Genomic DNA, 14,038 nt, shown 5'->3' with positions numbered 1-14,038 from the left:
CCAACATCCATGATGTCTCTTCTGTTTTTTCTCAGAAGTGATGTCATAGACTGGTGCAACATAGGCATGCCTCCTCATTCCCCTCATTTCCCCCCCTGCTGGCTGGCGGGCCACGAAGAGGAGACCAGGCATTGCCAGCCTTTTAAAAAATCAGCACAGCTGTACCTTTAACTGCAGGTGGAGACACAGGCTAGATGGCCATCTGACAGCAATGCGGATCCTGTGAATTTAGGGGGAGGTATTTGTGAATTTCCTGCATTGTGCAGGGGGCTGGACTAGATGACCCTGGAGGTCCCTTCCAACTCTATGACTAGATGACTTCCGTCTGTGTCCCTGTAGTGTTAGAAAAAACTGTTCGTTTACTTCAGACATGACATGTTCAGGGTGGTGAGAACCAGAGAGGATTGTGAGGCACTCCAAAGGGATCTGTTGAGGCTGGGTGAGTGGGCGTCAATGTGGCAGATGCGGTTCAATGTGGCCAAGTGCAAAGTAATGCACATTGGGGCCAAGAATCCCAGCTACAAATACAAGTTGATGGGGTGTGAACTGGCAGAGACTGACCAAGAGAGAGATCTTGGGGTTGTGGTAGATAACTCACTGAAAATGTCAAGACAGTGTGCGATTGCAATAAAAAAAGGCCAACGCCATGCTGGGAATTCTTAGGAAGGGAATTGAAAACAAATCAGCCAGTATCATAATGCCTCTGTATAAATTGATGGTGCGGTCTCATTTGGAATACTGTGTACAATTCTGGTCACCGCACCTCAAAAAGGATATTATAGCATTTGAAAAAGTCCAGAAAAGGGCAACTAGAATGATTAAAGGGTTGGAACATTTTCCCTATGAAGAAAGGTTAAAACTCCTGGGGCTCTTTAACTTGGAGAAACGTCAACTGCAGGGTGACATGATAGAGGTTTATTAGATTATGCATGGGATGGAGAAAGTAGAGAAAGAAGTCCTTTTCTCCCTTTCTCACAATACAAGAACTCGTGGGCATTCGATGAAATTGTTGAGCAGTTGGGTTAAAATGGATAAAAGGAAGTACTTCTTCACCCAAAGGGTGATTAACATGTGGAATTCACTGCCACAGGAGGTGGCGGCAGCTACAAGCATAGCCAGCTTCAAGAGAGGGTTAGATAAAAATATGGAGCAGAGGTCCATCAGTGGCTATTAGCCACAGTGTATATATACATCTCTGTGTATATATATATATAATTTTTTTGGCCACTGTGTGACACAGTGTGTTGGCCTGATCCAACATGGCTTCTCTTATGTTCTTATGACAGTTGAAGACAACAGGGCCCTAGTGGGGGGAACGTTGGGAGCAGAATTTTCCAAGAGGTGGGGGCAGCCGCAGCCTCAGCGGGTCTGGGTTGATTCTTTACCAAGAGCTGTTGGCCCAAAGTCACCAGTGAGCTTGGGAGGTCTGATCTGGGTTCCAGCATCCAGACCAAACTCTCAGGATAGGAATGTGGAGGATTCGCTGCACATCCTGGGTGGCTCCTGTTAGCTGAAGCTAAGTTGCCTCATGATGATCTGAACAGGACTTAACACATGACGTTTTCTGGCTTAAGGTCATAATGTTTATGAAACACAAGTGGCACCCAATCTCTGTAAAACTTTTTATGCCAATAGCTTGTTTTGTATATGGAGCACTCTGACAATCGGGCCACCTTTGTTTGTGTTTTGCACAAAAAAGGTTTTGCAATGGAGACTGACTCTTTTGTGTGTTTAAATACATTACCATTTAATGGAACCTCTCCCAGTAGGATAAGAGAGGTGACACGACATGTACTTCTGGAGAGGAAGCTGCCGAGATTTGCAAGAGCAAAGTCCAAGCTGCAGAAATCTAACGTAGCAATGGCTGCAACTTGACTTTCTATGACTGCAGCTGGATCCTTCACTTTCATAAATGTTCATGTTTGAAAAGTGGAATAATCTTGAACTAAAGAGAACACAATGGAGGCAGATAAAAACATGCACCCTCTGGGGAAAGTCAGCAAGAAACAGGCCAGCATCAGCAGCACGTATCATGCCTATTTCTCAATACTTTGTTTCAGATTGCTGTGATCCTTCCCAGCCCTTTTATATTGCTCATCTCATCCTGTTGATGACATTGAGTTGCCCTGCACAATCCACCTTGCTTCTCAGTGAGAAAAGCAGGCTATAAACAAGTAAACAAAGTGAATTAACTTCTGTCTGGATCTGTCCTTAGGACTCCAAAACGAATTCCAAGAATAGGATCTAATCCCCACAATGCACACATAGAGAGAGGCTGGTGTTTTTCAGGGTTCATAATGTGAAGATGGCGACATGTCTATGTGAATTGTGGAGGCCAAGGTGATAACATTTCTGCACACTGACAGGGATCCTGTGCCAGCAGTGCCTCCGCTGCCCCTCCCTAGGGAGCAGGGTTCCACCAGTCTGCAAACAATGGCTGTGCCTTTTCAGAAGATCTGCATGATGCCGCTTCTGTTGTGCAGTTTTCTGTTGTGACGTTTTCTTTGGGCATAGTGGTAGATCCATGTGCATGAGGGAGGGGAAGCAGCGTGCATGGAGGGGGAAGCAATGCAGTAGAATCCAAAGATTCCCAAATTCCTGGGTTGGAGTCTGATCTTTCTGTGCCAGTCTGGAATGAATAGGGATAATCTTCAGCAATCCACTTTTTGATGAGAGTTCCAGAACTGGAGAATCTGGAGCAGTTGCATTCCAGGTTTGACTCCCATCCACAGATAAACTGGCCAAAGGAAGAGCTAGATCCAGGTGGGCAGCTGTGTTGGTGTGAAGCTGTAGATTTTGAGCTCAGTGGCACCTTTAGAAAAAGACCATAGATTTATACCCCACCCTTCCCTCTGAATTGAAGTCTCAGAGCAGCTTATAATCTCCTTTATCTTCTTCCCCCACAACAGACACCCTGTGAGGTGGGTGGGGCTGAGAGAGCTTTCACAGAAGCTGCACTTTCAAGGACAACTCTGCAAGAGCTATGGCTGACCCAAGGCCATTCCAGCAGGTGCAAGTGGAGGAGTGGGGAATCAAACCCATCTCTCCCAAATAAGAGTCCGCACATTGAACCACTACACCAAACGCTCTCTTCAAGACTAACTGAAGTGTATTGTGTGCATTCACATTTCAGATATGTAGAAATGAAAGCTAATGTTTTGTGAGGAAAAGTCCCCTCTTTTCCCGAACATCATAGTCATCAGTAGGGTTGCCAGGGCGCCTGGAGAAGTGAGCTCACACACGTCTGGCCAGAGAGTGTGGGCAAAACTATCCAGGAACCTAAAGGGACTTATGTGTACAAGCAGCCACAAGTTATGCAGGCATTCTAACCCAGTACAGAGTGCTTGCTAACACACACTGACGTTTCCCCGTCACCGTATGGGCCAGCCATGGAGCGGAAGAAGCTGCGCTGCCACGGAGCTATCCAGGCGACCGGTTATGCAGCGCTGAACATGGAATCCACCGTGTAACGCTAACACCACTCGTAGCCATCTTCCCGCCAGGCTGGACTTCATTCCCTCATAGTGGAAGGCTCACGTACACACCCTGTGTCACCTTTAGCCCGCAAGCAACCCGTCTGCCCCATGAATGGATTAACAGCTCAACTGTTGCTCCTCTTTGTCTGGTAAAACCATGGACAAAGGCTCCTACCCAGAAGATAATGGGATAAGAGGAAGACCATCTCCTGTCAAAGCCAAGTCTTTTATCTATACCGGGGATACCTAGGTCAATATTTGATTCCCTATTGTCACCTTCCCAGATAAGCCCATTTAATCTTAAGTATTTAGCCATTTCCATTCTTCTGACACCTTAGAGCCGCCCCAGGCCCTGTTGCAATCTGGACATTCTTCCAGGTACCCAGGATCCAGGCAAGCTCATTGGTCAAGACAAGTACCCAATTAGGTACAACCAAGGAACTCGCCATTGGCTCTGCAAATGTCCAGCCTTCATGGTCATTGCAGAGCCTCCCCTTTCTCCTCCCTGATACCTCCCATCCCCTGAGGGCTCACGAGAGTCCTTATAACCTGTGGACTAGCTACCCACAGGTGTGCTTCTAGCAGTATCCCACCTTCCGCTGCATAGATCCATCCCCGATTCCTGATCAGTTTCGGGTCCTTTACCCATTCCCTCACTTGTCGCCATTGGAGCCTTCCTCGAAGACTACGAAAGGTAATATCACCCTGTATGTCCACCCTTTTATGTTCCCCTATCGATCTATCTATATTTCCTAGGACTGTATGAATGTGTGATTGTATATGTGTTTTAATCTTGTATGGAAGACTATATTTTTCTCAATAAATTGTAATTGGTTTTATTAAATTAGAGTCTCATAAGAACATAGGAACATAAGAGAAGCCATGTTAGATCAGGCCAATGGCCCATCCAGTCCAACATTCTGTGTCACACAGCGGCCAAATATATATATATATATATACACACACACACACACACACTGTGGCTAATAGCCACTGATGGACCTCTGCTCCATATTTTTATCTAACCCCCTCTTGAAGGTGGCCATGCTTGTGGCCGCCACCACCTCCTGTGGCAGTGAATTCCACATGTTAATCACCCTTTGGGTGAAGAAGTACTTCCTTTTATCCGTTTTAACCTGTCTGCTCAGCAATTTCATCGAATGCCCACGAGTTCTTGTATTGTGAGAAAGGGAGAAAAGTACCTCTTTCTCTACTTTCTCCATCCCATGCATTATCTTGTAAACCTCTATCATGTCACCCCGCAGTCGACATTTCTCCAAGCTAAAGAGCCCTAAGCGTTTCAACCTTTCTTCATAGGGAAGGTGTTCCAGCCCTTTAATCATTCTAGTTGCCGTTTTCTGAACTTTCTCCAATGCTATAATATCCTTTTTGAGGTGCGGCGACCAGAACTGCACACAGTACTCCAAATGAGACCGCACCATCGATTTATACAGGGGCATTATGATACTGGCTGATTTGTTTTCAATTCCCTTCCTAATAATTCCCAGCATGGCGTTGGCCTTTTTTATTGCAAACGCACACTGTCTTGACATTTTCAGTGAATTTTCTACCACAACCCCAAGATCTCTCTCATGGTCAGTCTCTGCCAGTTCACACCCCATCAACTTGTATTTGTAGCTGGGATTCTTGGCCCCAATGTGCATTACTTTGCACTTGGCCACATTGAACCGCATCTGCCACGTTGATGCCCACTCACCCAGCCTCAACAGATCCCTTTGGAGTTCCTCACAATCCTCTCTGGTTCTCACCACCCTGAACAATTTAGTGTCATCCGCAAATTTGGCCACTTCACTGCTCACTCCCAACTCTAAATCATTTATGAACAAGTTAAAGAGCATGGGACCCAGTACCGAGCCCTGCGGCACCCCACTGCTTACCGTCCTCCACTGCGAAGACTGCCCATTTATACTCACTCTCTGCTTCCTATTACTCAGCCAGTTTTTGATCCACAAGAGGACCTGTCCTTTTACTCCATAACTCTTGAGCTTTCTAAGGAGCCTTTGATGAGGAACTTTATCAAAAGCTTTCTGGAAGTCAAGGTAAACAACATCTATCGGGTCTCCTTTTTCCACATGTTTGTTCACCCCCTCAAAGAAATGTAACAGGTTAGTGAGGCAAGATTTTCCCCTACAGAACCCATGCTGAGTCTTCCTCAATAACCCGTGTTCATCAATGTGCCTACTCATTCTGTCCTTGATAATGCTTTCTACCAACTTTCCCGGTATTGAAGTCAGACTGACTGGCCTGTAATTTCCCGGATCTCCTCTGGAACCCTTTTTAAGCATCCATTATTTAACCCATTATTTAAGCATCACTCTCTGGTTGGTTAAACCTTGTATACATTGGTAAAAAGATTCCGAGTGAGCCAGGTGCCCACTTAACTAATTCCCCAACCTCGTTTTGAGGGCATTTAGGCTTACAGTTTCTTCTCTCTCTCTGTCTCTTTGAGAGCCAGTTTGATGTAGTGGTTAAGTGTACAGACTCTTATCTGGGAGAACTGGGTTTGATTCCCCACTCCTCCACTTGCAACTGCTGGAATGGCCTTGGGTCAGCCATAGCTCTGGCAGAGGTTGTCCTTGAAAGGGCAGCTGCTGTGAGAGTCCTCTCAGCCCCACCCATCTCACAGGGTGTCTGTTGGAGGGGGGGAGTAAAGGAGATTGTGACCACTCTGAGGCTCTGAGGTTCAGAGTATAGGCCGGGATATAAATCCAATATCTTCTTCATTTTCTTCTCTCTCTCTGTATTCTTACATTCTCTTTTTAAATTAAACTTTTAAAAATGATATACAAGTGCAGTCAAATATTCACAAAATACTTAACCCTTTAAATCCCCCCTGCCCCCAGACAAAAACCTACAATAGCACATCTATACCATTATCCCAGGATCAGACTCAGATAGGCGAAGTTCAAGAGGTAAGTGAAGCCTTACTTCCATTTTAACGTATCTGAAGATGTGTGCTTGCACATAGAGAAAACCTTGAATAAACTGTTATTGGTCTTAAAGGTGCCACTGGATTCAATATCTGTTCCTGAGGAACTGGTGTGAAGGACACTGGAAGGCCTATGTCCCTTCCTTTCTTTATCCTGGTTAAAAGTACTCTTAAGTTTATTCGAGAGACCTTCAGCATCTTCCTGAAGGACTGCAGCATCTTACAACAGCACAGTGGCCATTCTTAAGAGAAGCAACAGTTGATCACCAGTCCCAGACTCCCTAAGGTGGTAAGAAGTGTGATTGGAACCCATTTCATGCCTGAGGGCTCACTGCTTGCTGTGAAACTACCTGGTCCCTTCTCTTCCAACAGATGAAGCTCTTTTGCTCAATAATGGTGACTTTCACATCATCAGCAGAGGATTCTCAGGGGCTCAAGTTTAGGGCTGACAAGACTTATTGGGCAAATACCTGGAGGTTTTGGAGGTGGATCTTGTGGGTGGTGGAGGTGGGGAGGGGCAGGATCTCAATGGAGGATAATGCCACAGAGCCCACCTTCCATGGCAGCCCTTTTCTCTAGGGGAACAGATCTTTTCCCCCCAGAGAATTCTGGGTGATCTCCAGGCCTTGCCTAGAGGTTGGCAAACGCATCCAACATCTCTTGCTGGTTGTGGAAGGTTCCCGTTTGGAATGGTAGATGTGTGTCTTTTCTGTATTCTTTTGAGTTGAGAAAAACCAGCCTGGGTGTGTGTGATCAATCAAAAGGGCCCCTTGTTTTCCAGAGAGTGTTTGAAAGGCTGGATGGTTTCAATCACCTACTTGACCCAGTACCATCCAGAATCCCAACACCCGTTGCCTTCAATGGATTTTATCCAGCTGGACCAAGGGTGAAGATGGCACCATCACTTTGCCAGCGGTGCCAGCTCTGCCATCCTTCAGTGGTCCTTGTATCCTTCTTGGGACACAGCTGGAGTATGGGTTGTGCAAGGATGATGAGCTCTCAGTGTTGGTCAGAGGGGTTCAAAGGAGCAAGCAAGGCATGGCACAGGTGTGTCCAGCTGTCAGAACTGGCAGAACGTCAAACAAGACCCAAAACTTGTTGCAAAGTATAGGCATTTATTCGAGAACTACAGTGCTGAAGCTTCAAGATAACACTGATGCCTGAGCCTGGCATCTAGTTACATTTTATGCGGTCAAGACAGCAACAATAAAACAATCTTTCACACGGTTTGCAGACAAGTGTCTCGTTCTCAGGATTCGTTATCAGAAGGGAGGATGCAGTCCCGCTGAGAGGGCCTGCTCGGCCTGGCTTCAAAGGGCCACCTGCAGATGTTGACCAGGGGTTATCTGTCACCCTCCAGTGATCACAGGGTGTTTGAAATGCAGAGCAATTTGTGTTAGTTACAGAGGCAAAGCATCTTGTGTTAGTATTGGGTTACAATATGGAGTCAGTGTGGCTAACATCATATATGAAAGTTACAAGTTCTGACATACTGCCCCTCCCCTAAGCTCTTCGCCTTGGGCTTGTGTGGGTACAGCAGGTGGAATTTCTTAAGCAATTGGGGAGCCGATACATCGCTAGCTTTGACCCATTCATCACAGCTCGGGGGAAAGTACTTCCACCTGATGAGGTAATACAGTACCCCTCGCCTGACTACTGAGTCCAGAATCTCCTGCACCTCATGGTGGCTCTGGCCCTTCACTCGAGTAGGAGGTGGCTCTGGAGGGCAAGGGTGCCAGGATGTAGCTCCAGGATCTTTGCGAAGAAGGCTGCAATGAAAAACAGGGTGGATCTTACTCAGTAGTTTGGGTAATTCCAATTCTACAGTTACCTTGTTAATTACCCTCTTTATTTTAAAGAGCCCTAAGTACTTGTAGGCCAGTTTGCGGCATGCTTGGGGGAGAGGGAGGTTTTTGGTCGACAGGAATACTTCCTCCCCTTCCCTGAACTCCCACTGGGGGGAGTGCTTTTTGTCGAAGTGCCGCTTATACTCCTCCTTGGCCTCATCTAGGTTTTCTTGGATCACTTTCCACCCTTTGCATATTCCCTCCCACCATTGTTGACAAGAGGTTGGCTCGGGGGACCCAGCTGGCAGTGGGAGGTGTGGAAAAGGCTTCCCTTCGTACCCGCTCACTATCTGAAAAGGGGAGGTTTTGGTGGAGCTGTGGAGGCTGTTGTTGTACCCATATTCAGCGAAAGCTAATAGCTCCACCCAGTTTGTTTGTTGGTAGTTGATGAAGCACAGAAGATATTGCTCCAGGAGCCCGTTCACCCTCTCCGTCTGTCCGTCTGTCTGAGGGTGATAGGCTGAGCTGAGCCCCTGTTCCATTCCGGTGATTTTGCAAAACTCCCGCCAGAAGTTGGCAACGAACTGAGGTCCGCGGTCGCTAATGACCTTGTCGGGGAACGAGTGTAGGCGGACCACGTGGTTAAAAAATAGTTGCGCTAGCTCTTTGGCATTGGGCAACTTCTTGCAGGGGATGAAATGAGCCTGTTTGGAGAATGTGTCCACCACCACTAGGATTACTGTTTTCCCTTGCGAGGGGGGCAGTTCGACTATAAAATCCATTGACACGACTGACCAGGGCCTGGTTGCAGTGGGGAGGGGTACTAGGTGGCCGGGTGGTTTTCCCCCTCTCCGCTTGGCCATGATGCATGTCGGGCAGGAGCTTACGAACTCCGACACGTCTCTCTTTAAGTGGGGCCACCAGAACTGTCTGTTTAGCAAGTTCAGAGTTTTCACATAGCCGAAGTGCCCCGCTAGGCGGCTGGAGTGGCACTGCTCTAGTACTTCTTTTCTTAGGCTCTTGGGCACGTAAATTTTCCCTTTGTAGAACCAGAGTCCCCCCTCCCCTTTCTCTACTCCTTCGGGCCGCTCCCCCCCTCCGCTTCCGTCTCGGCCACGAATCGTTCTCTTTCCTTTGGCCCGGGGGCTCCAGTTTATTTTCCGGATCGGGTTGTGGCTCCCCCCGCTACTGACGAAGGGGGAATGAGGGAGTCTATCACTTCCTCTCTTTGGCTATCGTGTTGGGGCATTCGTGACAGCGCGTCGGCTAAAAAGTTTTTTGTTCCGGGAATGTGTTTCAGCACAAAGTCAAATTTGGCGAAGAAACCTGCCCACCGTATTTGTCTTGCGATTAGTTTGCGTCGGCCGGTCAGGGCTTCTAGATGTTTGCGATCGGTCCAAATTTCGAATGAGACTCGCGCCTCTTCCAGCCATGACCGCCATGTTTTTAAAGCAAACGTGACCGCAAATGCTTCCTTGTCCCACACCGACCAGTTTCTCTGTTCGTTTGAGAACTTGTGCGAAATGTATGCGCAGGGTCGGAGCCCCCCCTCATCGTCCCTCTGCATTAATATGCCCCCACCGCGACATCGGAAGCGTCACATTGCACCACGAAGGGTTTTAGCTCATTGGAGTGGGCAAGGACTGGTTCAGAAGTGAATAACCGTTTGAGCTCATCAAAGGCGTGTTGGCACTCAGGTGACCAGGCCAGGCGCGCGCCGGGTTTTTTCGCTTCCTCCCCCTCCCCCTTCGTTTTGAGGAGCTCCGTAAGGGGCAGCATGACCTGGGCAAACCCCTTGATGAACCCGCGATAAAAATTTGCGAACCCGAGGAATGATTGTAGCTGCCGTCGGGTTCGGGATGGCTCCCAGTCTAGGACCGCCTGAACTTTCGCGGGGTCCATCGCTAACCCTTCCCCCGACACTCGGAACCCCAGGTAGTCTAGTTCCGTCTTGTGGAATTCACATTTCCTTAGCTTGGCATACAATTTGTTTTGGTACAGGGTAGTTAACACATTTCTCACCAATGGTACATGTGATTCAAGGTCCTTTGAGTAAATAATGATGTCATCAAGGTAAACCACTACCCCCTTATACAAATATTCTCTTAACACTTCATTGATAAAGTTCATAAACACCCCGGGTGCTCCTTGCAGTCCGAAAGGCATCACCAAGTATTCAAATTGTCCCATCGGCGTATTGAACGCCGTTTTCCACTCATCGCCCTCCTTGATTCGCACGCGGAAGTACGCATCGCGGAGGTCGAGTTTGGTGAACACTTTGCCCTCGGCCACTGTGCTCAGTAGGTCTTTTATCAGCGGGATCGGGTAGGCGTTGGACATAGAAATCCCGTTTATCCCACGAAAATCTGTGCAAAGTCTCAGACTACCGTCCTTCTTCTTGCAGAATAGGACGGGGGCAGCGTGGGGGGCTGTGGCCGGCCTGATGAACCCCCGCTTCAAGTTCTTGTCAATAAACTTTTTCAGTTCCGCTTTCTCCGCCCAACCCATAGAGTACAGTTTGGCTTTTGGTAGTTCTTGCCCCGGTATTAGTTCGATGGCGCAGTCAGTGGGATGGTGTGGGGGGAGTTCATCCGCCTCTTGCTCGCTAAAAGCCTTTCTCAGATCCCTGTACTCCGCCGGGATCGATCCCACCTCCTCTATCATAAGGCAGAGCCTCTCATTTCGAGGCGGTGCCTTGGGACCCCATTCGGGCCGCCAGTGGTGGTGCTCACACCGCCCATCGGGGAAGCGCACAATCTGCTCCTCCCATCGTATGTCCGGCTGGTGCCGCACTAGCCACCCCGCTCCCACCACTATGTCGAAGGAGGAGGAAGGGGCTATCACGAATGTTTCTATCCCCCAGTGGTCCTCCGTCCCTACCGGAACCGCTTGGGTCTCGTGGGTGCATGGTTCCCTTTCATCACCGACCCGTTCATTTGCTCGATTAGGATCGGGTGGGGCAGGGGGGACCGGGTTAGGCCGAGGGCCTCTACTAGCCGCGGGGTGATGATGTCCCTGGTGCACCCAGAGTCTATTAGGGCTCGGGCGTGCATGAAGCGCTTTAGGCTGGGGTTCAACATTGTCACTGCCATGAATAAAAGTTCCCCGGTAACTCTCACCGTCATTGGTGCCGGTGTCTCCCGGACCTGCTTTGCGGCACCGATTAAAGCAGGTCGTTGGAGTTTTCCGCCGACTCTTGGTCCCACGACTCCTCGCTCGACTCAGCAACGATGGTAAATTCCTCGTCAATCGCCATGGAAGCGGCGACGGCGCCCCTACTGGGCTCCTTGGTGCGGCCTCCTCCCTTCTTCGGGGTGCCCGCGAATGGCTTGGACGGGGTGGGGGTGGCCGGAGGCTTCATGGGGCAGTTGGCAGCGATGTGCCCCGGGTCTCCGCACCTGAAGCATTTCCTGCTGGCCGCCACGGGAGTGGAGGTGGTTGGGGACCGCTTCCCCTCGGGCTTGCTGGCGGCTTGGGCTGGCTTCCCCCCCTTCTTCCCCAGTTGCTGCTGGCGGCGCATCCCAACGTGCTGCAGGTTGGTCTCCACCTCTCCGGCCAGCTGGATCCAGCCGACCAATGTGTCGGGTCACCCCTGGTGATAGCACCTGTCGAGGATGTTCGCGTTCAGCCCATTCTTGAAGGCTGTGTACTTCATGACTTCGCTCCATCCTCTTGCCGCCGCACAATGGCCCATGAATTCAGTGGCATACTCGCGGGTAGTGCGGTTCCCCTGTTCGATCCTCTGGAGGGCTTCGATGGCCTTCTCCTCTCGGAGGGGGTCCCCGTACTGCCGTAGCATCGCCTGGAGGAGTCGGCCACCGTGGCCAGCTCGGGCTTGCGCCCGGTGTACAGCCCCACGTACCACTTCCTTGCGGCCCCTTTCAGCTTTGAGGCGATGTGGTCCACGCTTCTTGCCTCCGTGGGGTAGCTCGCTCCCCAGTGCGTAAAAAAGCTGTTGCACTGGATGGTGAAGTATTCTACCTTGTCCCCGTCGAAGGTGATCTTCAGCTCCCGGGCTCCCCCCCCCCGTCGCCTACCCCCGGACCCCCGGGCCCGGCTGGTGGCGGCCCCACTGGTGCCGGGGCGGCGGGGCCCAGGGCCGGTGCCGGGAGTGCTGGAGCGACGGGGCCCGCCGGGACTGGTGGCACGGCGGGAGCTCCCGGAGCCGCGGGTGCTGCGGGTGGGGGCCCAGCCGGAGCTGGCACCGGGGGGGCCAGGGCTGGCGGCCCTGCGGGGCCTCCTCCTCCTCCGTCACCAGGCCCCACAGGCGGCGGGGCCGGGGGCGCCAGGACCGGTGGTGGCGTGGGCCCCCCTCCGTGGGGGCCGGCCGGGGCGGCCGGTAGGGCCCCTTGCAGGGCGTGGATCTGGTCGCGCAGCGCGCCCATCTGTTGCTGCATTTCCTCTGCCACCTGCACCCTGGACATGTGGACTTGGTCGTGAATGTCCCTCACCCAGTCGAACAACTCGTTGCGGAGTGCTCGGATCGGGTCCCCTCCGCCGGGGATGGTGCCTTCATCCCAGCCGGGATCCTCTTCGTCTCCCCCCGCGCCGGTGGCGAGTGCCCGGTACCTCACGTCTGCGGCGTCCATGGCGGCAGTGGATTTTCTCGGGCTCCAACTCCGCGAGGGGAAGGCGTCGGTGGAGAAGTGCATGGGGTCTTTGATCTTGCGTCTCACCGCGTTTACCCCGGGCTCTAACGGCCTCTCCTCCGGGGGTGTGCTGGGCTCTCCGTTGTCTGGAGCCTTTGCCGCCATTCAGCCAGGTTGCCAGTTCGGATAAGTCCCAGAATAATGGGATCAGTGTTATAATGTCAGAACTGGCAGAACGTCAAACAAGACCCAAAACTTGTTGCAAAGTATAGGCATTTATTCGAGAACTACAGTGCTGAAGCTTCAAGATAACACTGATGCCTGAGCCTGGCATCTAGTTACATTTTATGCGGTCAAGACAGCAACAATAAAACAATCTTTCACACGGTTTGCAGACAAGTGTCTCGTTCTCAGGATTCGTTATCAGAAGGGAGGATGCAGTCCCGCTGAGAGGGCCTGCTCGGCCTGGCTTCAAAGGGCCACCTGCAGATGTTGACCAGGGGTTATCTGTCACCCTCCAGTGATCACAGGGTGTTTGAAATGCAGAGCAATTTGTGTTAGTTACAGAGGCAAAGCATCTTGTGTTAGTATTGGGTTACAATATGGAGTCAGTGTGGCTAACATCATATATGAAAGTTACAAGTTCTGACACCAGCAGAGACGGAGGGAGTGTGGTTGTGGTGCCTCTGTTCCTTGCACTGCTTTCACTCTCCCCAGGCAGAGGGGGCTTTTGCGGCGCTGCTCTTCCCTCCTTGAGGGGGAATCAAGAAAAAAAATGTTGAGAATGTCTGTCTTGGTCACTATGAACTAGATACGTATACGTTGTATTGATTTCTCATCAGTGCTTACATGAATCTATTCAAACACTTAAGAAAATAAAAAGTGTTGTAAGCAGAATAAAAAGAACAGGAGAAATCAAGAAAACACGTTAGAAGATTTCTGTTCTGGTCACCATTGTATTGATTTCTCATCAGTGTTTACATGAATTCATTCATTCTGTTATGAGCATAAACAATCTTCTAAGCACAATTTAAAAAAAAACAGGAGGAATCAATAAAAACCGAGACATCTTTTGTCCCTGCTGCACATCTCAGAAAGAGATGCTACAGAAAACTGTGGGTTTGCCAGCTCTAGGTGGGGAAATACTACCTGGAAATCTGGAGGGGGTGGGGTAGAAGCTGAGGATGATAGACTTTGGAGATGGGCCTTCGTGAAGTATAATGCCGAAGCAGCCAT

General features: G+C 50.2%; 1 protein-coding gene across 1 annotated transcript; it reads right to left on the bottom strand.

Moving 5' to 3' along the window:
- Nucleotides 1-12,217: 12,217 nt before the first annotated feature.
- LOC132573466 (large proline-rich protein BAG6-like) lies at nucleotides 12,218-12,865 on the bottom strand. Its single transcript, XM_060240956.1, has one exon. It carries the CDS (start codon nucleotides 12,863-12,865, stop codon nucleotides 12,218-12,220), a length of 648 nt encoding a protein of 215 aa, XP_060096939.1.
- Between the last annotated feature and the right edge of the window lie 1,173 nt (nucleotides 12,866-14,038).

This window comes from Heteronotia binoei, chromosome 6 (assembly GCF_032191835.1).
Source record: "Heteronotia binoei isolate CCM8104 ecotype False Entrance Well chromosome 6, APGP_CSIRO_Hbin_v1, whole genome shotgun sequence".
Lineage (NCBI taxonomy): Eukaryota > Metazoa > Chordata > Lepidosauria > Squamata > Gekkonidae > Heteronotia > Heteronotia binoei.
This window is presented reverse-complemented; position numbering and strand designations above follow the sequence as displayed.

Bases quoted from the DNA above. Each gene is read 5' to 3' on its own strand.
- LOC132573466 (XM_060240956.1), bottom strand. From the start codon at position 12,865: ATGCACTTCTCCACCGACGCCTTCCCCTCGCGGAGTTGGAGCCCGAGA.